A 26,987-nucleotide genomic window follows, 5' to 3' on the forward strand; every position below is an offset into this window, starting at 1 on the left:
TCGCAGTGGTGGGTGGTATAAGGTGCTTTAGTGACAAAACGGATGGCACTGTGATAAACTGCATCCAGTTTGCTGAGTAGAGTGTTGGAAGCAATTTTGTAGATGACATCGCCGAAGTCGAGGATCGGTAGGATAGTCAGTTTTACTAGGGTAAGTTTGGCGGCGTGAGTGAAGGAGGCTTTGTTGCGGAATAGAAAGCCGATTCTTGATTTGATTTTCGATTGGAGATGTTTGATATGAGTCTGGAAGGAGAGTTTACAGTCTAGCCAGACACCTAGGTACTTATAGATGTCCACATATTCAAGGTCGGAACCATCCAGGGTGGTGATGCTGGTCAGGCGTGCGGGTGCAGGCAGCGAATGGTTGAAAAGCATGCATTTGGTTTTACTAGCGTTTAAGAGCAGTTGGAGGCCACGGAAGGAGTGTTGTATGGCATTGAAGCTCGTTTGGAGGTTAGATAGCACAGTGTCCAAGGACGGGCCGGAAGTATATAGAATGGTGTCGTCTGCGTAGAGGTGGATCAGGGAATCGCCCGCAGCAAGAGCAACATAATTGATATATACAGAGAAAAGAGTCGGCCCGAGGATTGAACCCTGTGGCACCCCCATAGAGACTGCCAGAGGACCGGACAGCATGCCCGCCAATTTGACACACTGAACTCTGTCTGCAAAGTAATTGGTGAACCAGGCAAGGCAGTCATCCGAAAAACCGAGGCTACTGAGTCTGTCGATAAGAATATTTGGAAGCTAAAATTACATTTCATCTCTCCACCAATAATTTTACATTTAAACATTTAAATTGAACAACAATTCCATGTGAATCCGATAACTATGATGTGTAGACTTTCCACTGTAGAGTTTATGTCATCCTATCATTGAGGAGAATGTCTAAGATGACAGCCGAACTGACATCATATTCATTAAGTACCACCGCATATGTTCAATTGGTCGGATTACCAGAATATGGTTCATTTCCTCCCACCTTCTGATGTTCCCAGAATCTCTATGTTAACCAAGGGGTTTTCAAATTTCACATCAGTAGGGTAGAGAGAGGAAAAAGAGGGGAAGAGGTATTTATGACTGTCATAAACCTACCCCCAGGCCAACGTCATGACAGTATCCTTAGTGATTCAAGGGTAGAAAATAAATGCACAGAAATATCCAGCAGTATTTAAATAAGCGACCTAAATTAAATATGTACATTTTCTTCATCAACGACTTGTGATAGGAGATTGCCTAAAGGGTTTATCATAGTCCAAAACGTGTACACATACGCACAGCAGTGTTCTAGGATATTGGCTTTCAAACTGTAACAAAATCGTGACTATCTTAACAATGGAACTCCAGTAGACTCTTTGGTATCATATGCACTTATATCAGTCTCATTAAGACTATAAAACTGGCAGTGTACAAGTTTAACCTTTATTAAAATAGTACAACGTAATACGTGAACTGACATGACACTTTCACCCACAGTTGTCCCAACAGAGTAAACCCAAGGCCACGCCTCCAACAAGTCACACCTCCAGATCAGCTAATGGGCCAGTTTTCCCCGACAACCCCGAAATCCAACACAAAATCCTGAAACCTGGATAGGGGTCTTCAGAGGCGGAGTCGTGGTTGTCGTCGAGGGGTGCAATCGTGACCTCGAGATGGGAGCCTGCGACAGTGGCTCCCTCGTGACAGCGGCGGAGTCCCATTCTGACCTTGCCCCTCAGGTGAGGAAACCGCTGTGCTGTCCAATGATCCAGGGCTGTGAGGACCTCCCTGACCTCTCTTTCCACTTTACGAGATGTATAAGGTTGGTAAGGTGCCAGCTGATCTTGATGGAGGACCACAACTCATCCACTAGTCTGAAGCTGGATGCAGTACACCATGTCAAGTCATTCCAGAACCCTGCATGGGCCTTCCCAGTGACTCATTCGTTTTAGGATCAGACCACGCTTGTGCCGGTGCCACACTTTTTGGCCAGGCTGTAAAGGCTGACCTCGGTAGCAGGTGTTGTATGCCCACTTCTGCTTTACCCCTGCTTCCGTCAAGCGATGCCGTGCAAAGTCATGGGCTGTGTCCAGGTGCTGATGAAGATGGTGGAGGTACTCCTAGCCTGAGGCTCCAGGAACAAGGACAAGTCCATTGGAGTGCATAGTTCTCTGGCCACTTGGTAAAATAGTCCATGGCCACAAGTAGGTATCGATTGCCTGCCTCTGTCCTGGGGAAAGGACGCAGGATGTCCACAGGGGCCCCCACCTGATATTACTGCAACGGGGCATGGGAGCGTCTGGTTGGTCCTTTATGGGCAGTGCAGGTGTCACAGGCACGCACGCACATACTGTTGTGTGCCTTGGCGGCAGCCAGCCAGTAGAGTTTCCTTCAGAGTTGTTGGAGGGTCTCACATGGAACAAGGCACCAGCCGCTACCACATCACCAAGTTGTATGTTGGTTCCCTCCATTTTTTAAACATCACCTCATTGTGAATGGCAAGGTTGTCACACTGGGAGTAGTAGGCCTTGGCTTCAGGGCACACTGTTCAAGGCAGGCCACTGACCGGTTTCCAACCAACCCCAGATAGTCGCCAACACCCGGTCACATTCCTACTCCCTCTTCAGGTCCTGGTTATTCCAGCTCTCCAAGGGTGCTGAGCTCCTGTCCCCCATCTGAATTGCCCCCAATGTGGGCAGTGCTTGCAGTCATCCTCTTCACATGGCTGGTGAGATAGGAAATCTTCCTGGTCACATAGTTTAGCTGCCTGTAGTCCTTACAGAAGCACCATGAGCAGTCCTTCTTGACAAGGACTACGGTGGGCCTCCCAAGGGCTGTTGGGTGGCTTGATGAACCCTGTCTCTGCCATCTTCCGGATCTTCTGCTCTCTCTCTCTTTGCCAGTGGCAAGCGATGGAGTGCTGGACCAGACTGGTTCTCTGGCAGTCTTCATCTCATACTGCAAAGACATCCACAAACTCTGCTCAGGCTCCAGCCCTTCCGAACACCTCTACACTCGTTCCCGCACAGCTTAATCTTGGAACTACCCATCCCGGATCCGGGAGAATTGTCAGCAACTACACTAATTAGCATAGCGCAACGATCAAATAATCTCACTAGAAAATATTCATATTCATGAAATCACAAGTGAAATATAGTGAAACACAGCTTAGACTTTTGTTAATCACCCTGTTGTCTCAGATTTTGAAATTATGCTTTACAGCGATAGCAAGACAAGCGTTTGTGTAAGTTTATCGATAGCCTAGCATAGCATTATGTCCAGCTAGCAGCAGGAAGCTTGGTCACGAAAATCAGAAAAGCAATCAAATTAACCGTTTACCTTTGATGATCTTCGGATGTTTTCACTGACGAGACTCCCAGTTAGACAGCAAATGTTCCTTTTGTTCCATAAAGATTATTTTTATACCCAAAATACCTCCGTTTGTTTGTCACGTTATGTTCAGAAATCCACCGGAAATAGCGGTCTTGACATCGCCGAAAAAAATTCCAAATTATATCCATAATGTCGACAAACATGGCAAACGTTTTTTATAATCAAACCTCAAGGTGTTTTTCAAATATCTATTAGAAAATATATCAACCGGGACAGTTGGCTTTTCACTAGGACCGGGAGGAAAATTGGCTACCTCTCTCTTTTACGCAAGAATCACTCTGAGAGCCATCAGCTGGCCACTTACGCAATGTGTTCGTTTACGCTCATTCTTCAACATAAAGGCGTGGAACTACGTCTAGATGCTGTAGACACCTTAGGGAAGACGTAGAAAAAGGAATCTGGTTGATATCCCTTTCAATGGGCAATAGGGATGCATAGAAAGACAGGGGTTTCAAAATAAGGGTCACTTCCCGATTGGATTTTTCTCAGGATTTCGCCTGCAATATCAGTTCTGTTATAATCACAGACAATACTTTTACAGTTTTAGAAACTTTAGAGTGTTTTCTATCCTAAGCTGTCAATTATATGCATATTCTAGCATCTGGTCCGGAGAAATAGGCAGTTTACTTTGGGAACTCACCTCTTTGGGGGTTTTTAGTTGCTCCTTCTCATCTGGGGGAAGGATCTTTGTGGGGCTGGCTGTCACCAATTCCTGACGAGTCAGCTGCGGCTGCCGGTGTCTTCTTCCACTGCTCCGAAGTCCCATCATGGAGTCTTTCATCTGGAGGTTCCACATTCCAACATCTAGGTAACTTGACTGAGTGAATCCAACTCTAGGATGCAGTCATCTTGGATATCGCCCAACCAGAACTTGTGCTCCAACAATACATTGCTGACTCTCACCGATAAGGACCGCCAGCGCTTCATTTACGTGAGATCCCCTGTCACAGTGTGAAGATAAACCAAGGTAGGGGTCCAACCCAGAGGGGAAGGACCCACTGTGTCTGGAAGAACACTAGGCCGAACAAGGGATATCGTGGAACTGGTGTCAATCATCGCCTGGCAGGCCTCACAGCTGATGCTGCATGGAAGGTAGAGGCCCTGCGTCTCTTTGTGCTAGTGATGGCTGTTTAACAATCTGATGGTCTTGAAATAGAAGCTGTTTTTCAATCTCTCTGTCCCAGCTTTGATGCACCTGTACTGACCTTGCCTTCTGGATGGAAGCGGGGTGAACAGGCAGTGGCTCGGGTGGTTATTGTCCTTGATGATCTTTTTTGCCTTCCTGTGACATCCGGTGTTGTAAGTGTCCTTGAAGGCAGGTAGATTGCCCCCGGTGATGCGATGTGCAGACCGCACCACCCTCTCGAGAGCCATGCGGTTGTGAGCGGCGCAGTTACCGTACCAGGCGGTGATACAGCCCGACAAGATGCTCTCGATTGTGCACCTGTAAAGGTTAGTGAGGGTTTATGTGGAGAGGTGCACATTTGGGCTGCAGATTGTGGTCTCAGAGATGCTTAGCTATGTCACAACGGGACATCGGACTATCATCTCTCAGCGTCTCAGGACTATGATTCACGCTTAAGGCTATACATTTTGGACGGAAGATTGTTTTAATTAAGTATTTAAGTAATTTCAGTTTATTTGGCTTTATAATCTACAGTATTTTGAAATGTAGTTCATGAGAATGTATGTAGAATGAAGGATGATGTATCCAGTATGTGAGGGAGTTGGAGACTTTCTAATCTGTTCATATCTTTGTGGGAAGTGAAAGGTTACCTGTACAGTAATTGCAGATAGAGAGGGTTTCTGTGGTTCAACAGGGGTGACATCAGGGGTTTCTCTCTCAGTTCTGAGGAGAAGCTGATCGGCGCCTGAAGCTAATTAGAGGAGCTGAGGTGTAAGGGATGAGGGGCAGGGGAAGAGGGACGAGGACAGCATCTCTGAGTGCAGTCCACACATGTCACTCACTCAGTCTCTCTGATGTCATCAGTTAATGACTCAATCATCACCTCCTCTCCCGATGCCCTCTGGGAAACGCTGTCTCTTCTAATGAAGCGGAGAAACACGGTCAAACAAGTCCAGGCAGTACTGGCTCAGTAGGGTTTAATGTCTCTTGATTGACCTCAGTGTCTTGGTTCGACAGGGGGAGCAGTTACAGCTGCACTTCCTCCTGCAATTATTGCTCTTTGAAGAGAGTCTGGCAGATTAATGGTCAGTTAGAGGAACACAGTATCCCAACAATTACTGTGGGTGCTGGAATTAAATTGACAATTTGTAATGTTAATCACCTTCGCGCTCCTGAACTGGGGGAGCTGCATAATCAGCCGGGCCAAAGCCCAGAGGAAATCAATCCTCTTCTTCTTCCTGCTACTGCCTACTCTCCACTATCCACACCACAAGTCATCTACTCCTCTCCCTCTTTCCCTTTGTCTTATCTAGCCGTATCCTCACTGATTCTCTCCCTATATCTCTCCCCAACCATCTCCTTTCTTTCTCTCTCTTTCTTTCTCTCTCTCTCGCTCTCTCTGCTAAAAAGTAATGTCTTACTTGGGAGTGATTTTCCATGGAGTGGAATTGTGTGCCATTGGGTCCGAATGGCCCCACTATGTTTTGCGTCTTGAAGGTTGTAATTTAGTTGCAATCTCACAGTTGGCATATTACACTAAGTGGCAGACACACTGTTTGTATATGCTTCTACTGTGAGTGTGTATATAAATACTTCAAACCCATTGCAGGCTCTAGATGACACCATGTGCAAATACGCAACTACATTTTCATAATAACATACATCAGGCACTGAAGTACGGTAGCAGCATAAACCAATCCCATGACAAAGTCAATATCTACATTATATTTATAATGTCAATATCTATTTTTATTAGTGGTGACAGTGACGATGTCCACGCTGATTAATATTCTCTCCTCACAAGGGCATTCTGCTGTACTGTGAGTACCAGGGTTCCACCTTTGATGTGAGCAAGCTGCCTAGTTGCAGGTTTGAGGACATGGACTGCTTCCAGAAGTGCTTCCTGATCCTGAGGCTGGAACAGGGCCAGGTGGAGGGGGAGAGAGGGCTGCAGATGGACCCAGGGGACAGCAGGGGCTGGAGGGCCGTACGGGTGGACCTGGTGGCTCCACCTGTTGACTGCTACGCCTTTGCCCTCCTAGGTTGGACCGGCTCCAGGGTAGGCTTGGATTAAATGATTGTGAAATAAATGTGGATGCCAAAACACACAAAGATACATTGACTAAAATTGTTAATACATTTTGATCTAAAGACAGCTGAGTTTGAATTTGGAAATGTTTCATTTGCAAAAAAACAAATGATCCAATTCACATGATGATAGTGCTTGACAGAGCAGTCAATAACCAAAAATAAAACATTGATGATGAGAAATGAATAGCTAAACACTAACAAGAAAGTTACTATCGGAACACATATGATATGGCAGATGTATTCCCTGCTGATAAAAACATCATAGACCAGCATAAATATCAAGCTGGTCTATGCTGGTCCATGCTGGTCTATGCTGGCCTTCGCTGTGTTTTGGACACTGGTCTGACCAGCATGGCCTAGCTGGTTCTCCTAGCTGACCAGCATGACCAGTCTAGTTGGCCAAGCTGGTCTGACCAGCATGGTCTAGCTGGTTATGCTTACTTCATTGTGTTTTTGCTGGTGACTGACCTTTCACTACACCCGCAATAACATCTGCTAAAAAAATTTATTTTATTTTATGTGTTTTCGCTGATGATCAACTTTCGCTGTGTTTTGGACACTGATGACCACCATAAACTAAAACAAAACCAGCATCAAGTAACATCATGCTTGCATAGTGATGTTTAATTCCTTGTTAGAATCCAGCCAGAGTGGATTCCTACAATCTGTATAAAGAATGACTGCCAGGGTTAGAGAAATTAATAAAGGAGACTAGCTAAACCATCTAAACTGGAACAACAATTTCAGTAATGGGTGCAATAATTCCAACTAACTGATTGGATTAGTTTAGAAAGTAAACTACCTTTCAAAAGTTTGGGGTCACTTAGAAATGTGTTTGTTTTTGAAAGAAAATGACATTTTTTGTTCATTAAAATAACATCAAATTGATCAGAAACACAGTGTAGACATTGCTAATGTTGTAAATGACTATTGTAGCTGGAAACGGCAGATTCCTTATGGAATATCTGCATAGGCGTATAGAAGCCCATTGTCAGCAACCATCACTCATGTGTTCCAAAGGCACGTTGTGTTAGCTAATCCAAGTTTATCATTTTAAAAGGCTAATTGATAATTAGGAAACACTTTTGCAATTATATTAGCACAGCTGAAAACTGTTGTCCTGATTAAAGAAGCAATAAAACTGTCCTTCTTTAGACTAGTTGAGTATCTGGAGCATCAGCATTTGTGGGTTCGATTACAGGCTCAAAATGGCCAGAAACAAAGAACTTTCTTCTGAAACTCGTCAGTCTATTCTTGTTCTGAGAAATGAAGGTTATTCCATGCGAGAAATTGCCAAGAAATTGAAGATCTCAGACAACGCTGTCTCCTACTCCCTTCACAGAACAGCGCATACTGTCCATAACCAGAATAGAAAGAGGAGTGGGAGGCCCCGGTGCACAACTGAGCAGGAGGACAAGTACATTAGAGTGTCTAGTTTGAGAAACCAATGCCTCACAAGTCCTCAACTGGCAGCTTAATTGAAAAGTACCCGCAAAACACCAGTCTCAACGTCAACAGTGAAGAGGCGAGTTCCTCTGTCCAGTGCCTGTGTTCTTTTGCCCATCTTAATATTATATTTTTATTGGCCAGTCTTAGATATGGCTTTTTCTTTGCAACTCCGCCTATAAGTCTAGAAGGCCAGCATCCCGGAGTCGCCTCTTCACTGTTGACATTGAGACTGGTGTTTTCCGGGTAATCTTTAGTATTCTTTCACTGTAATATACAAATGGTTGGATATCCTCACTCAGGCTGGATTCCAGTAGGAATTAGACATACCTTGCAAAGGCAGCATAATATGACTTGATGCTGTTTTTGCTGGTGACATGCGAAGGCTGGTTACCAGTAAAAATACAGTGAAGGCTGGTCAACGGCGATAACAAAATAAAGGCTGGTCACCAGCGTAAATACAATGAAGGCTGGTCACCAGATAAAACACAACGAAGGCTGGTCACCAGGGAAAAGGAAACGAAGGCTGGTCACCTGCGAATTAACATAGAAATCTGGTCACCAGCGAAAACACAACATGGGCTGGTCGCCAACCTATGCTGGTCTATGCATTTTTTTCTGCTGCAGGGTTACTGTTGGAGAATACAACAAGGGTTGTAAGGTGGCAGGAGGGTGGCAGGAAAGGGGGATAAATGGATAACAAGAGATATGATTATCAATTCTCTTCTTCCACAGCAGTTTGGGAGAGATCTGAGGACATTTGCCCAAAAGGAGAGGCAGATGCTTCTTGACAACCATGCCCTGTATGACAAAACTAAGGTACGGTGTGTTCTCTCATTACAGTGCAATTGATAAATACAAGGCTCAACCATTGGTTTTAGACCGGTCTTGTCCCAATGGTGGTGATGCTCAATATATCTTTACCACGGAGGCAATTTTTTTGGTCACCTACAGTATTGTGCTGTACTAGTACAAATGTTTTAGTTGTCGTGTTGGTTCTCTCTCTCACACTCCAAAGTCTAGCCTCCAGAGTGTGTGTTTATGAATCTGGGTGGTGAATTACAGCAAAGCCCTTGTCCTCAAACTTTATTGGAAGGATTAGGCTTGGGTGTTAGAATGCCTGTGCTGGGAATACACAGACACATTATCTTGAGTAATTTTATAACAATGCGATTCTCCTCTGAGTGAGCAGAAACTAGATATTGGTGTGAGGGCAACATTTTTAATTACAGTTCTGCTTGCTGTGAAGGGGCATGATGCACCCCACACACACATGCGCACATACATACAAAGGCATGCACACACAAACAAACGGACAAACACACATAGTATTGGTTTACTATTCTTGGGGGCTAACAAAATTCCCCAAGTTGGTCAAACTGGGACTTCTAGTCCTCACAAGTACAATTAAAACACATCCACACACACACACACACACACACACACACACACACACACACACACACACACACACACACACACACACACACACACACACACACACACACACACACACACACCTTCTAAAATACACACTCTAAAATTAGAAGAAATAATGACACATCAGCATTAAGTTATAAGTGAATCAAATCCGTCTATTGGTTTCAATATATGAGGTAGAGGATTGTTAAGGTGAAGTTAATTGTACTGGGAAGCGCAAGGTTCATTTACACATTTCCAAATGAATTACATTTGCATCTCAGTTTCAGCCAACAGATTGATCGAGAACTGATATGATAAAAGGCTATTATATAAATTTACATCTCATTAGAATTCAAATGACATTAATCCTCACTTGCCCTCACAGCAAGAGCTAATTACACTCAGTTTAATACCTCTTGAATGATAGGGCAAAATGTAGATTTATGCATAAATAGACATATCCAAAAGTAATAACAATAACTGGTAATGCTGCATAGTTCTAGAAAAGTCTGGAACGCTCTTCAATTTTTTTTATATAGATTGTTGACATGTTCTCACCTTTGACGCCACAAACGCAGTAGAAGTATTATGAAAATATAAAAATATGAAAAATAATATTTGATTTCTTTCCTGTTCAACAAAAGTGGTGCAAAAAGGGCTTCAAATGACTGAAATTCTTAGTAACAATCAAATTATAAACATCTTTCTATAAAATGTCACCTTTCTTATATCTGTAAAATAAATATGATCATACTTAGTGACATACAATATTGGTGCCCTTTCATATTACTGACGAAATATATTTTTTTCCCCAAACGTCCTCTGAGCCGTGCTGAGACACTATTAATATGTGTGCAGTCTAGTTACAACAGGGGTGTTAAACTAATTCCATGGAGGGCCTAGTGTCTGAGGGTTTTTGTTTGTTCCTTTAAATTTAGACCTAGACAGCCAGGTGAGGGGAGTTCTTTAATGATTAGTGACTTTAATTCGTCAATCAATTACAAGGGATGAGTGAAAACCCGCAGACACTCGGCCAACCGTGGAATGAGTTTGACACGTGTTCTACGTGGTCTTTATGCTGAGCCACACTGGCTGCCTCACAACTTCAGCTTCAAGCACAAAGTGATTTCGTCTGTCTGTGACCAACAGAAAGTGGTCTTGATTCAATTTTATGAAATTATTATTTTTAAAATCCTGTTGACAGCTATAAATCCATCTGAGAACATCACTATTGTTGCATCCGCTATGTGCAATATGCACTATTGCAAGTGCAGCTGTGAGTTTCACAGGCACAGGAAATCGTTCTTTTGTCGGTACAGGCCAGAAAATATGACTTGTCGCTCCTTATGCAAATAGCCAATTTCCTGTGTCCCTGAAACTGATAGCTGAGCTTGATATAGCATATATGAATTGGAACAACCAGTGCTTTTCGAGATTGTAAGGCAATTGATGTTGCACCATTTACAGAGCGCATTGTAAAACAGAATTATCAGTCGGAACTGGTCCAGAACTGCTCAAAGTCCCAAATACTGTATAGGGAACTTAACATCTAAGAGGTTTTAATTCATGTTTAGATACATTATGTAATTCATTTGTTTTATCACTAAGGGTTACTACTATCACTATTACTATTGCACTACATGCTAAAGACTATGGCGTGAATTTATTATTTATTTTGTTACCTTTATTGTTGGGGTTAGATACGTTTTAAATAAGTGTCTCTTTTTTTTGATCACTTAATTTCAAGCTTACGCTAAAATCCCTCTGAACAAATATGACATACTGTAAGAGAACGTGTCACAAAACATAAATATGTTTATTAAAGTCCCAGATGACAGTCAGTGCTGAGGTTATGCATACACTTAGCCTTGCTAAGAGCATGGCATCCTGCAGCAATGCATCTTGGCTCATTTACATGTACAGGGCTGGGGGAGCATTGGGACAGGCATCTTGAGGAGTGAGTGAAGCAGGACAAGGGCACCATGCATGTCACCTGACTCACCGACAGGGGGACACACTGTCACCACAACGTCCCCATTACCCCATCCCTTGGGAATGGGGGTCAGGACATAGAGAGAGCAGGGTGGCAGCTTTGACACATATTATACAGATGCGGCCATCTCAGAGATTGTTTATTCAAACAGAAGGGCAGAGGTAAGCATCTGGGTGCTGGCAGGGACAGGGTGATTGGATCACATGCATTTACACTCAAAATTAGATCTGGGGTCAGGTCAGATGAGTGTGTTGTGTCTGTGACTATCATTAAATGTGAAGACTGTTATTTAATCAAATAAATTCTGTCTGTGTAATTATTATTACGTGATTATACTAATCATGTTAACTTTAATTAACTAGGAAGTCGGGGCACCACGGGAAAATGTTTATAGAGTCTCTATTTCCTGACTCGACTCTTTAGATATTTTCATATCTTATCAAAACAGTCGCTTTTTAATGAATTGTACCTCATCAGTTCTCATTACTGAACATCACAAACCCTTGGATATCTGCACGAACCCTAGCATAAATTATGAATCAGCGATATACAAATTGGTTTAATTATTTATTTACTAACTAACTAATCAAGTCACAGAAATACATGAAAACACACACAATTAGGTCATACATGGGGTATTACATGATACAAAGAAAAGTCCGATATAACGGCTTGGTAGACAAAGGAAAAGGGGTGTGGACCGCTCAAGAGCGGGAAACTCATAGCTGATAACTACACTCATAGAAATTGCTAATACTTTACATGAACGACCGACCGCCCATTCGAAAATAAATGGTAATTTACATATTTACAAGTGTTGTCTTGTGGTCGCCGGTTCGTCTGCTGGAGAGTCAATCGACAAAAAGTCTCTTGTTGTGTTCATAATGGATAAGTCAGGTGTACCCATGGTTGTCGCATAGAATAAATATTTCGGAGGTTGTCGGCATTCTTGTCCTAGGCTACATACATTTCCGGCTGCAGACTGGTAGTTTCTTACTTCTGTAGTGAATTGATAGTCTCAGAGTTTAACCATTTCTAGCCGTGTAGCCAATGCTCCACGCTGTATGGTCTTGTCCTTTGGTAGAGTTGAGTGCCAACCATTTCAACATGTAGCTACCACTTTATATTTTCTGGTCTTAGAAATTCAACCATTTGCAACCTTAGTTTACACCATGGCGTGAATTGCGTCACAGGGGCTTTTATACTTGGGTAGAAAAGGGGCCATCTCTTCATGTTTGTGCCCACCTGGGCATGGCTACTGACTGTGTATATATAAGTTACACATGGTTAACTTTTCAAAAGTATTCTCATACTTATTCATCCATCTTATACAACATTCAGAAGTAAACCTGACAGCTGGGAAATGTACACTTTAAGAGATATAGTTATGTGTGTTTCCTGTCCTCCATTAGCTCACCAAATGAAGCACACTCGACATGACTGTCTCTTCAGTGTCCACAGACCATTCCTACCTTCTCAAAATTATAAATATTGTTTAATTCTCCAGTTTTGGGGATTAGGAGTTTTGGGAAGAAGAATGTCTTTGTTCTCCATAGGCTCTCTCCCTCCATACCAGTGAAGAGAGAGAGTTTCTAGCTGGAATGTATGACCGTTGTAAAACCTGAGAAATAGAGTGAGAGATGGGGGAGCCACGTGATACACCCCAAAAGGGCCACGTTGTGACATATGTATGGTTGAGTTTGAGTTCGATGAGGAAAGTGGTCGGAAACGTTCTGATTAATTGAGATGTTGACGTTATCTGCACGCACACATACACACACACACACACTGCAGTTTCACTGCTAGTTTCAAGGTCAGCAGATCGCTTAAAAGGGTACTTTCTGACAATTTCATTCAACAGTGTGGCCCGTTTTTCAGCTGTCAGCTTGACATTACAGCCATAATTAAGGTAATGAAGATCAATTCACTTTCTAAGTTGCCGGGCGGCCTCCGTCTCCACAGATCATTGACTATTCCTTCTGTTCTTCTGTTCGCTCTAGGCAAGGAGGAGTGGTCCCTCTCTGTCTGGTCCTCGTCACTGTTGCAAAGCCCTCATTAATTGGATGAGCGTATGGCCGCCACCACTCAGATAATGGCACTTTTTATCTTTGCAGCCGTCATAATTGACCAATCTTTTTCCCCCAGAGAGTCGATGCTCTGCGTCTGACTGATGTCAGGACAAACCGGAGAGATATCGGAATGGGCTGATTAGGAGGGAGGGGGTTTCAGAGAGAGGGGGGGGTTACTCGTCACCACCTGACCATTGAAGACCAAACACGGTCATTTAGAGGACTTCCATCTTGTCATTTGCTTTAAAGAGCTCTTCCTGGATGGATGCGCATGACGATGTGCTCTGTCTCACTGTAATATGGAATAGCTTAGAAACGATATGACTAAACTCACACTAATTATCCCAATTAAGGAAGGACAAGCCCAGGGGAATAGCCTTGAGAAGGAAATGCAACAGCTTCCAGAGACAGCTTGTCATAATACAATAGCAATACCTGGCGGACAGTTGGACTTACTATACAAACATCACATCGTTGGAGTGCTACAGTCATTCTGTATGTCGTCCATATTACGACAGCAGAGAGTCCCAAGGCCTTAGATCAATATAGTACTACTGCAGCTGTATTTAAAGCATACATTAGCCTAGTCTGTGAGTGAGGTGTGATGTGAGGGCCTGTGTTCTATGGGAGCAAGGTTGAGTGTCTGTCCTCTGCTGGTAGGCTGAAGGTGTGGGATAATGAATATGTTTTGTGGGCTTGATGAATGAGGACAGGTGGGGGATTTCATCAGCCCCAGACAAACTGACTCCCTCCACAATGAGGAGGGCTCTGTGACCTGTCCAACACCTCCTATACAAAGCCATCTACTGCATGGTGTACCCTTAAAATTCCTTACCTGTGGGAGTATGTGTGTGTGAGAGAGTGCATATGTGTCAAGAAAGGTATGTGAGTATTTGTCTGATACAAATGTGTATGCAAATGTTATTCACTACTGTATGTACTAGTGTGTAAGTATGAATGTGTGCTGCATATGTCATGTATGTGCATACAGTGTGATTATATATTGTTTGTGAGTGTCTTTGAGTGTTTGTATGGGTGTGTGTATGTGTGTGTGTATGTTTGTGCGGTCATACAGTGGGGAAATTAATATTCTCTCACCTAAATGTAATGTAAATTGATTGACAGATACAGTTCCTCTTATTTAGGCTACTGTATATCCTGATATTTGAACACTATTAAACACTTATTGTTTTCAAGAGTGAAGCAGGGCTGTTTCTGAGTTCGAAACCTGGTGTACCCCATGCAAGGTTAGAGGTATGTCTGAAACTCATCACTACATTTTGCCTTGCAAATATGCAAAGCTCGTGTTAGAATTGACAATTTAAACATTTAATGAACTTCGGCACACTCTGAAAAGAAAGTGTTTCATGACCTAAATTCCCCAATGCGACCTCGTTTTTCACTTATCCCTCAATACATCACACATTTAGAGGAAATTCTCAGCGTCCCAATCCAGATGTGTACTCTCTGTTGAGGTCACATCTGTTACAGTTGTAACATTCAGTATCACATCTTTCCTCCCGAAAGACTAGTCAACAGTGAGTTGAACTGCCTGTCCGATTTCAGTCGTAGCATGTGGAGTGTTCACAACTCATCTTCCTCCCCCTCCCTCCGCTCTCCCTCCATCCCTCCCTCCATTCTCAGAGAAGCGGATGGGTAGACAAAACCCGGAGCAATTGCACTGGGCTTTGGGGAGCGTCACTTTTTAATGCTCCCCAGCTGGTGCTGAAAAGCACTGTTTGCAGACAGGATGAAAACGGTCTGGAAAGAGGCCTTTCACAGAAAGGAGAGGAGAGGTGGGAGAGGATAGGGAGGAAAGACTCTGGGTTTAATTTTGCAGCTCATGCCACAGTGCCCTCAGAGCGTCACATGTATACCTCGGAGGTGTGACAGACAGACAGGTGAGAGGACAAAGGAGGGTGGAGTACACAGCATACTTCTTTTCAATATTATCCAGTATCTGCTTGTTGTTCATGAACTTGCCCTGCATCTTCATGAAGTTTTTGAATGGTCTTCTTCTCTTTTTTGGTTTCATGTGTCCTTTTTCCCTGTCGTGGTCAAGGTAAGAGCAGATTCCTGGACATATGATACAGGTGCCATCATCATCCATCATGGCAGAACTTTTGATGTCATTCTTGTTAGGGAGAAATCAGTTGCTGTGACATGTGAACTTGCACACCTGCAGTTTGTAGCAAAGTAATTTAGTTATAGAAGCCACTAGAACCTCTACCTATATCTCAAAGTCTTGGTTTTGTTTCATATTCTTGTCATCATTCTCTAGACACTGTTTGAAGCTTTTTGTGATTTAGCTAACCCAATGTTTCCAACAGACCTTGGCTAAGGCATCAACAGATCTGGCAACCAGGCTAGTTAATGGATGATGATTCGTTTATAAAGTTCATATCAGAGATTCAAACATTTTTATTCCAGCCCATTAATCTGTGGAAATGTTTCCTAAAGCCTTTGTAGTTTAAGTAGTATGTTATTTATCTCCACTACCCAGCCACACAGAAGAGAGAGTAAAAAGTATAACATTTTGATGTGTGAATGAATTAATTTAGTAAAAGTAAGCACTTTGCTGTTTTACGAAAGTTTGTCTGGATGGTTGAGAGAAATTAAGTACATTGTTAGCTTTGAATGCTTTGTGAAACCCACCCCAGGTGGATCAGGTACTGGTCTAAAACAAAATGTAAAAAGACAACGTATGTAAATTAAGCTGTAAATTAGAACACGGTATAAAGCATGATGGTGCAATACATCTTGACTCTTGACCCTATATTAAGTGACTGGAGTTGAGAAACGCAGCTCTAAATTGCCTAAGGGTAAATATGTTCCCACAAGGCGTATTGGTGGCTGTGCCTGTAGTTGGTAGGTGATGATTAGTTAAGAGAAACAGCAGTGGTTGACAAAACTTCTAATGGGAAAGTATGTTCACATGAGTCGTTGTTGTGTAACCAGAATAAGGTATGTACCAGGGAGGCAGGAGGAGGTATGTTACATCATACTGCAATTTGCAAATAAGTATGATGTGTTGGGCTTGGTGTGTTCTGGCCCATGTTGGGCTGGTGTGGCATTGGTGTGGGCTAGCCTGTGTTGACTGGTGATGGCGACCCCGTGTCAGACTGGTGTGGGCTTTGTTGTGGGCTAGCCAGTGCTGGGCTGGTGTGTGCCAGACCGTGCTCACTGAATACCCACATGGAACCAATGGGGCCATGTTTGCTGGACTGTTTCTCAACCTCCATGGGATGTTGCTGGCCGGTCTCCGAGATGGCTAAATTACACCAATTTAGTGAGTTCTACAGTGTTTTTTTATGTAAGAGGTCCCCCAAAGAGGAAAAATAAAGCTTATTGAGACCATCTATTGAGATGTTCCTTTTGCTAAGGAAATCAGGTGATAAAGGTCAACCCGGTTACGTGCACTGAACTCTCATATACTGTATATCTTGATCTGTTTGAGTCAGTCAGGGAATATGGCACACATGCTAATGCTAAGGGACGTGAGTCTACTGTAGCTAACCTGTATAATATGTGAGCTCACTGGCTTATAGCGACCATAATGTTTGAGATAGTCTTGGTATCTCCAACACACGTGACATATTCCCAGAACAGGATTTTCAAAAAATGTTAAAATGTCAGATTTTAAATGTTGGAGGTTGCGTTTAAGAAAGTCAGCCACACCCTTAACTCTGCATGTTCGGAATGGAATGGCCCACAGTTAACCTCGGTCTCCTCGGGAACGATCAATAGGAACAACCGTTTTATTATAAGATTTGCAAAAATGCCTTAAACCATTTATTTAACTAGGCAAGTCAGTTAAGAACAAATTCTTGTTTACAATGACGGCCTACTCCGGCCAAACTCTAACCTGGAGCACGTTGGGCCACTTGTGTGCAACCCTATGGGACTCACTGCCAATCACTGCCGGTTGTAATACAGCCTGGAATCGAACCAGGGTCCATAGTGACACCTATAGCACTGAGATACAGTTGCTGCTGCGCCACTCCGGAGCTCAAAATCATTACCAAGAATGGTTCAGAGTTGAAAGCTTAACAAACACAGTCGGGTCTCTGCATTTATAGAAAAAGTACAACCTCTTGTCTACGTGGCAGTTCAGCAGATGTGTGTAAACAGGGGAGGAAGATAGTATAAAAGGCGATTGGTTTGTCTGTGCAGATTAAGATACCCCGAGGTTGATAGCACGATGGCTCAACATCGTTTTGTCACAGTTCACACTATAATGTGCTCCTTCCTGCAAGGTTCAACACAGCTGACTTCCTGCAGATAGTAAACCCACGGGATATCTCACATTGTGCTGTCGCACCTAAACGGATCTTAGCTACAGTATATGCCCAGTCTTATGACTAAGTCACACAAAGACAAGTTTGTATCAGGTTAGAAAAAACACTGATGAAATTGGCTATTCTATGTGCTAAGGTTAAAAGACTATATGAACATTGTTTCCAGAGAAAAGGGATATATTCCTTGGTATCTGGAAGTGTGACCTGTCAGATTCACTGAAACTCATGTTCTTTGACTAAGTGGAATTTCTTCGAATTGCACTGAATTGAATTTTACTTCCTGTCACTCAAATTCTAAATCTAAATCCTTTGGGGTGTGGCCAATTCAATTAGAATGGGAATCCACTGCAAAATTCTGAATTGAGCACAATCCTGTTCGACACAACACCTTGCTTGTTTCAACAAGGGGCAGAAAAGTTTCATCAAGTTGTTAAGAGTACATGTTACAAGTTTACACCTCACATACAGTACATGGTTATGGGCTTTAAAAAAGGAAGACACCTGTACCGTGTCAGATACACAGTTGAAATGTAATTCAATTTGGAGTTTGTATTCCAATATTACACTTTATATACATCACAGAAGACTGATGTTGAAAATGTCAGTGAAGTCACTTGCCAGTTGATCAGTGCATGCTCTGAGTAGGCATCCTGGTAATCCATCTAGCAGGGCAGCCTTTAAAGGTCTTCCTCATATTGGCTACGGAGAGCGAGATCACACAGTTTTCCGGAACAACTTGTGCTCTCATGCATGGTTCAGTGTTGCATGCGAGCAAAAAAGGTATTTATCTCGTCTGGTAGGCTCGCGCCACTGGGAAGCTCGCTGATGGATTTCCCTTTGTAATTTGTGATAGTTGCAAGCCCTGCCACATCCGATGAACATCAGATATGTCATAGTAGGATTCGATCTTAGTCCTGTATTGACGCTTTTGCATGTTTGATGTCTCGTCGGAGGTTGTAGAGGAATCTTTTATAAGGGTTCGGATTAGTGTCTCGCATCGAATGAACTTATTATTGGAGCCGGTTACTGATGTGGTAAACTCCTCAATGTTATGAATCCCGGAACATATTTCAATCTGTGCTAGTGAAACAGCAAAACAGTTCTGTAGCTTAGCATCCACTTCATCAGACCACTTCCGTATGAGTGAGTCACTGGTACTTCCTGTTTGAGTTTTTGCTTGTAAGCAGGAGTCAGGAGGATAGAGTTATGATCAGATTTGCCAAAGGGAGGGCGAGGGAGAGCCTTGTATGCATTTCTGAGTGTGGAGTAAAGGTGATCAAGAGTTTTGGTGCCTCTAGCTGCGCATGTGACATGCTGGCAAAAATGTGTTAAAACAGATTTCACTTTCCCTGCATTAAAATCACGGGCCACGAAAAGCGTTGCCTTTGGATTTATATTTTCTTTCCTGCTTATGGCTCTACACAGGTGGTCACTAAATCAGCCTACACCTTATTGTGGTGCCTCAATCCTCCTACACCACTGCACACACCCGTCATTACTATGACAACTAGCATAGCCATCAGCAAATGACTGCTGTCTGAACACACACAGATCCGATTTGGTCACCTGTAACTTGCTGTTTGGACAGCCAGGATTTGAAAAACAAAACTGATGTGAGCATAAGGGCCTGCAGTGTGAATAAGGATTAATAGTCCATTTAGGCCCCCTCATCCACAGCACTGATTGATCCTCATTTGCTGCCTCCTGAATCCAATCTGAGTGCAGCTGCTGTAACCAGGGCCTACTCTGCTGGCTTGGACCAGAACAGGCCTATTGGCACAGTCAGATAGAAATGCACATTTCTTTTAGTTTTCCGTAGCGTGCCCTAATGAATACAACCCAGATTAAAACTCTCAATCACTCTCCTTGACCAGGAGAAACTGTCCATTCTGTATAGCAAAGACCAGGAGGCAGTTTAGCTTAAACAACTTTCAAACATGCACAGTCTTCAGCCAGTCAAGAGCAGCTCAAGGACTTTGCGGTGTGAAATATTTGCTTTGATCACACCAAATGGTTTTGGACATTTTCAATGGCTTATCCCTGGGTGTTTACGTTCAGAGCGGGTTGGAAAGCTCTGGCTTTGAGAGGGCAGAGTGTCAGGGATTTGAGGAGATGGCATAAAACTAGGTTGAATCTACAGTAGATGGGAAAATGCAAGCTTTGGTATCTATTTTTCTTTCAAATCTGGCAATATACTTCACTTAAAAGGGCAATCGACAGTGGAAACAATATCAAAGCGTAATGCCCTGTTTTGGTAAAAAGCTGAAATGTAACCACTCAAATTCATAGACAGACCTATTGAGGCAAGGACGGACCATTCATGATATCAAAATTATAGTTTGAACTATGTTTTGAGGCTATAGAGTTTTTATATTTACTTTGTCAACAAACATTGGAGTAAAACAAGCGTATATATAGCATATATATTTTTGGTTTGATTTATTTTGTAATTTTTTGTTGGGGTTTTACAGGCACAATATCAGTTTCAATCAGTGGAGGCTGCTGAGGGGTTAATAATAACGGCTGGAATGTAGGGAATAGAATGGCATCAAACACATGGAAATTATGTGTTTGATGTATTCGATACCATTCCATCGATTCCGCTCCAGCCATTACCATGAACCTGTACTCCCCAATTAAGGTGCCACCAACCTCCTGTGATATCAATTAATATATTTTGGCTGCCACAAAAAAGAAAAACAAAGGTAAGAAATACATGTATATAAATGATATTGATCAAACAGGATTTTATTTAATAGTAAAATTCAAATCAAATCAAATTTTATTAGTCACATGCGCCGAGTACAACAGGTACAACCTCACAGTGAAATGCTTACCTACAAGCTCCTAACCAACAATGCAGTTTAAAAATATGAATAAGAAATAAAAGGAACAAGTAAATAAAGAGCAACAGTAAAATAACAATCGCGAGACTATATACAGCGGGAACCGGTACAGAGTCAATGTGCTGGGGCACCGGTTAGTTGAGGTAATATGTACATTTAGGTAGAGTTATTAAAGTGACTATGCAAATAGTCTGGGTAGCCATTTGATTAGATGTTCAGGAGTCTTATGGCTTGGGGGTAGAAGCTGTTCAGAAGCCTGTTGGACCTAGACTTGGCTCTCCAGTACCGCTTGCCATGCAGTAGCAGAGAGAACAGTCTATGACTAGGGTGGCTGGAGTCTTTGACAATTTTTAGGGCCTTCCTCTGACATTGCCTGGCATAGAGGTAGTGGCTGGCAGGAAGCTTGGCCCCAGTGATGTACTGGGCCATACACACTACCCTCTGTAGTGCCTTGCGGTCGGAAGCCGAGCAGTTGCCATACGAGGCAGTGATGCAACCAGTCAGGATGCTCTCGATGGTGCAGCTGTAGAACTTTTTGAGGATCTGAGGACCCATACCCTCTCTGCTGAGGGGGAATAGGTTTTGTCGTGCCCTCTTCATGACTGTCTTGGTGTGCTTGGACCATGTAAGTTTGTTGCTGATGTGGACACCAAGGACTTTGAAGCGCTCAACCTGCTCCACTACAGCCCCGTCGATGAGAATGGAGTCAACAATCACGTTGAGGGAGAGGTTGCTGTCCTAGCACCACACTACCAGGTCTCTGACCTCCTCCATATAGGCTGTCTTGTCGTCGATCAGGCCTGCCACTGTTGTGTCATCGCAAAACTTGATAATTGTATTGGAGTCGTGCCTGGCCATGCAGTCATGAGTGAACAGGGAGTACAGGAGGGAACTGAGGATGCACCCCTGAGTAGCCCCTGTGTTGAGGATCAGCATGGCGGATGTGTTGTTACCTAACCTTACCACCTGAGGGTGGCCCGTCAGGAAGTCCAGGATCCAGTTGCAGAGGGAGGTGTTTAGTCCCAGGATCCTTAACATATTGATGAGCTTTGAGGGCACTATGGTTTTGAACGCTGAGCTGTCGTAAATGAATAGCATTCTCACATAGGTGTTCCTTTTGTCGAGGTGGGAAAGGGCAGTGTGGAGTGCAATAGAGATGGCATCATCTGTGGATCTGTTAGGGCGGTATGCAAATTGGAGTGGGTCTAGGGTTTCTGGGATAATGGTGTTGATGTGAGCCATGACCAGCCTTTCAAATCAAATCAAATTTTATTTGTCACATACACATGATTAGCAGATGTTAATGCGAGTATAGCGAAATGCTTGTGGTTCTAGTTCCGACCATGCAATAATATCTAACAAGTAATCTAACAATTTCATAACAACTACCTTATACACACAAATGTAAAGGAATGAATGAGACTATGTACATAAAAATATATATGAATGAGCGATGGCCGAGCGGCAAAGGCAAGATGCAGTAGATGGTAGAGTACAGTGTAAACATTTGAGATGACTAGTGTAGGGTATGTAAGCATTATATAAAGTGGCATATTTAAAGTGACTAGTGATACATGTATTACATCCAATGTTTTATTATTAAAGTGGCTAGAGATTGAGTCAGTGTGTTGGCAGCAGCCACTCAATGTTACTGATGGCTTTGAGATAAAAGCTATTTTTCAGTCTCTCGGTCCCAGCTTTGATGCACCTGTACTGACCTCACCTTCTGGATGATAGCGGGGTGAACAGGCAGTGGCTCGAGTTGTTGTTGTCCTTGATGATCTTTTTGGCCTTCCTGTGACATCAGGTGGTGTATGTGTCCTGGAGAGCAGGTAGTTTGCCCCCGGTGATGCATTGTGCAGACCCCACTACCCTCTGGAGAGCCTTACGGTTGTGGGCGGAGCAGTTGCCATACCAGGCGGTAATACTGCCTGACAGGATGCTCTCGATTGTGCATCTGTAAACATGTGTGAGTGTTTTTGGTGACAAGCCAAATTTCTTCAGCCTCCTGAGGTTGAAGAGGCGCTGTTGCCCCTTCTTCACCACACTGTCTGCGTGCGTGGACCATTTCAGTTTGTCCGTGATGTGTACGCAGAGGAACTTCAAACTTTCCACCTTCTCCACTACTGTCTCATCGATGTGAATAGGGGGGTGCTCCCTATGTTGTTTCCTGAAGTCCATGATCATCTCTTTGTTTTGTTGACATTGAGTGTGAGGTTATTTTCCTGACACCACACTCCAAGGGCCCTCACCTCCTCCCTGTAGGTCGTCTCGTCGTTGTTGGTAATCAAGCCTACCACTGTAGTGTCGTCTGCAAACTTGATGATTGAGTTGGAGGCGTGCATGGCCACGCAGTCATGGGTGAACAAGGAATACAGCAGAGGGCTGAGAACGCACCCTTGTGGGGCCCCAGTGTTGAGGATCAGCGGGGTGGAGATGTTGTTTCCTATCCTCACCACATGGGGGCGGCCTGTCAGGAAGTCCAGGACCCAGTTGCACAGGGCGGGGTTGAGACCCAGGGTCTCGAGCTTAATGACGAGTTTGGAGGTTACTGTGGTGTTAAATGCTGAGCTGTAGTCATTGAACAGCATTCTCACGTAGGTATTCCTCTTGTCCAGATGGGTAAGGGCAGTGTGCAGTGTGATTGCGATTGCGTCGTCTGTGGACCTATTTAGGCGGTACCAAATTGGAGTGGGTCTAGGGTGTCAGGTAGGGTGGAGGTGATATGATCCTTGACTAGTCTCTCAAAGCACTTCATGATGACGGAAGTGAGTGCTACGGGGCGATAGTCATTTAGCTCAGTTACCTTAGCTTTCTTGGGAACTGGAACAATGGTGACCCTCTTGAAGCATGTGGGAACAGCAGACTGGGATAAGGATTGATTGAATATGTCCGTAAACACACCAGCCAGCTGGTCTGCGCATGCTCTGAGGACGCTGCTAGGGATGCCGTCTAGGCCGGCAGCCTTGTGAGGGTTTACACGTTTAAATGCTTGACTCACGTTGGGTGTGGGGAAGGAGAGCCCGCAGGTTTTGGTAGCGGGCTGTGTCAATGGAACTATATTGTCCTCAAAGCGAGCAAAGAAGTTCTTTAGTTTGTCTGGGAGCAGGACATCGTGGTCCGCGACGGGGCTGGTTTTCTTTTTGTAGTCCGTGATTGACTGTAGACCCTGCCACATACCTCTCGTGTCTGAGTCGTTGAATTGCGACTCTACTTTGTCTCTATACTGACGCTTAGCTTGTTTGATTGCCTTGAGGAGGTAATAGCTACACTGTTTGTATTCGGTCATGTTTCCGGTCGCCTTGCCCTGATTAAAAGCAGTGGTTTGCGCTTTCAGTTTTGCACGAATGCTGCCCTCAATCCATGGTTTCTGGTTGGGGAAGGTTTTAATAGTTGCTGTGGGTACAACATCACCGATGCACTTGCTAATAAACTCACTCACCGAATCAGCATATTCATCAATGTTATTGTCCGACGCTATGCGGAACATATCCCAGTCCACGTGATCGAAGCAATCTTGAAGCGTGGAATAAGATTGGTCGGACAGCATTTTTACAGACCTTAGCACGGGCTTTTCCTGTTTTAGTTTCTGTCTATAGGCTGGGAGCAACAAAATGGAGTCGTGGTCAGATTTTCCGAAGGGAGGGCGGGGGCAGGGCTTTGTATGCGTCGCGGAAGTTCGAGTAACAATAGTCCAGGATTTTTTCCACCCGCGTAGCGCATTCGATATGCTGATAAAATTTAGGGAGTCTTCTTTTCAGATTAGCCTTGTTAAAATCCCCAGCTACAATGAATGAAGCCTCGGGATATGTGTTTTCCAGTTTACAGAGAGTCCAATGAAGTTCATTCAGGGCCATTGATGTGTCTGCTTGAGGGGGATATATACAGCTGTTATTATAATCAAAGAGAATTCTCTTGGTAGATAATGCGGTCAACATTTGATTGTAAGAAATTCTAGGTCAGGTGAGCAAAAGGACTTGAGTTCCTGTATGTTGTTATGATCACACCACGTCTCGTTAATCATAAGGCATACCCCCCGCCCTTCTTCGTACCAGAGAGATGTTTGTTTCTGTCGGCACGATGTGTGAAGAAACCAGGTGGCTGTACCGTCTCCGATAGCGTGTCTTGAGCGAGCCACGTTTCCGTGAAACAAAGAACGTTACAATCTCTGATGTCTCTCTGGAAGGCAACCCGTGCTCGGATTTCATCTACCTTGTTGTCAAGAGACTGGACGTTGGCGAGTAGTAAACTCGGGAGCGGTGCGTAATGTACCCGTCTACGGAGCCTCTGTTGTTTTGTGTCGCCTGCTGGGATCCGATCCATTGTCCTGGGTGGTGGACCAAACAGAGGATCCGCTTCGGGAAAGTCGTATTCCTGGTCGTAATGTTGGTAAATTGACGTTGCTCTTATATCCAGTCGTTCCTCCCGGCTGTATATGATAAAACTTCAGATTTCCTGGGGTAACAATGTAAGAAATAATACTAAAAACAACAAAATACTGCATAGTTTCCTGAGAACGCGAAGCAAGGCGGCCATCTATGTCCGCGCTGGATAGAGCTAGCACTTCATGGCTACAGACGTGAGTGTTACGGGTCGGTAGTCATTTAGGCAGGTTACCTTGGTGTTCATGGGCACAGGGACTATGGTGGTCTGCGTAAAACATGTTGGTACTGAGGGTGGAGCTAGAATGTTGGAGTGAATAGCTCTGTTTGAGAGAGGCTCCCACAATCTAACTTAACCTACTTTACAGCACTTTTCACAATGTAAGTTTCTTTCTAATACAACATTGTAACTTTTTATGTGAACATGCCAAATAATAGTCGACTAAAGGATAATAAATCCTCATCGGTGGCCTCCTCCCCACCAAACAATGAGACAGACATGGCGGAAGGCACAGGTAATAACGTGACAATTTCAGAACTTATTCGGCTTCAAGGAGAACTACGTGTTGCTCTCGCTGAGGATTTTAAGGCTACTATTGCTGAACTGGACACCAAAATCGAGAAATGACAGGTGTTTTGCAGGTACTATTTTATGAAGCTGCCAGTTGAGGACTTGTGAGGCATCTGTTTCTCAAACCGGGGTCTCCCACTCCTCTTTCTATTCGGGCCAGTTTGCGCTGTTCTGTGAAGGGGGTAGTACAGAGCGTTGTACAAGATCTTCAGTGTCTTGGTAATGCCTCACATGGAATAGCCTTAATTTATAGAATAGACTGACGAGTTCAGAAGAAAATGATTTGTTTCCAGCCATTTTGAGCCTGTAATCGTACCCACAAATGCTGATGCTCTAGATACTCAACTAGTCTAAAGAAGGCCAGTGCCAGGGTGGCAGGGTAGCCTAGTGGTTAGACCGTTGGACTAGTAACCGGAAGGTTGCGAGTTCAAACCCCCAAGCTGAAAAGGTACAAATCTGTCATTCTGCCCCTGAACAGGCAGTTAACCCACTGTTTCTAGACCATCATTAAAAATAAGAATTTGCTCTTAACTGACTTGCCTAGTTAAATAAAGGTGAAATAAAAAATAAATAAAATCAGGACAACAGTTTTCAGCTATGCTAACATAATTGCAAAATGTTTTTAATGATTAATTAGCCTTTTAAAATGATACATTTGGATTAGTTAACACAACGTGCCATTGGAACACAGGAGTGATGGTTGCTGATAATGGGCCTCTGTACGCCTATGTAGATGTTCCGTTAAACAAATCAGCCATTTCCAGCTACAATAGTCATTAACAACATTAATAATGTCTACACTGTATTTCTCATCAATGTTATGTTATTTTAACCTCTAGCGTCGAGCAATCCCGTATCCGGGAGCGTAATTATAGCCTCAAGCCTCACGTTAAGTATTCATGAAAATCGCAAATGAAATGAAAGAAATATATTCACTCACAAGCTTAGCCTTTTGTTAATTAACAACACTGTCATCTCAGATTTTGAAAATATGCTTTTCAACCATAGCTACACAAGCATTTGTGTAAGAGTATTGATAGATAGCATAGCATTAAGCCTAGCATTCAGCAGGCAACATTTTCACAAAAACAAGAAAAGCATTCAAATAAAATCATTTACCTTTGAAGAACTTCGGATGTTTTCAATGAGGAGACTCTCAGTTAGATTTTTAGTTCATTTTTTCCCAAAAGATTATTTGTGTAGGAGAAATCGCTCCATTTTGTTCATCACGTTTGGCTAAGAAAAAAATCTGAAAATGCAGTCTCTACAACGCCGAACTTTTTACCCAATTAACTCCATAATATCGACAGAAACATGGCAAACGTTGTTTAGAATCAATCCTCAAGGTGTTTTTCACATATCTATTCGATGA

General features: G+C 43.4%; 1 protein-coding gene across 1 annotated transcript in view; it reads left to right on the forward strand.

The window, feature by feature from the left end:
- Positions 1-26,987, forward strand: part of LOC112252990 (DNA nucleotidylexotransferase) — a 128,676-nt gene that overhangs the window by 74,058 nt on the left and 27,631 nt on the right. Inside the window, exons 9-10 of the mRNA XM_042323032.1 lie at positions 6,302-6,556; positions 8,770-8,853. Coding sequence (XP_042178966.1) covers positions 6,302-6,556; positions 8,770-8,853 — 339 coding nt within the window. The remainder of the gene's footprint in view (positions 1-6,301; positions 6,557-8,769; positions 8,854-26,987) is intronic.

This window comes from Oncorhynchus tshawytscha, linkage group LG01 (genome assembly GCF_018296145.1).
Source record: "Oncorhynchus tshawytscha isolate Ot180627B linkage group LG01, Otsh_v2.0, whole genome shotgun sequence".
Classification (NCBI taxonomy): domain Eukaryota; kingdom Metazoa; phylum Chordata; class Actinopteri; order Salmoniformes; family Salmonidae; genus Oncorhynchus; species Oncorhynchus tshawytscha.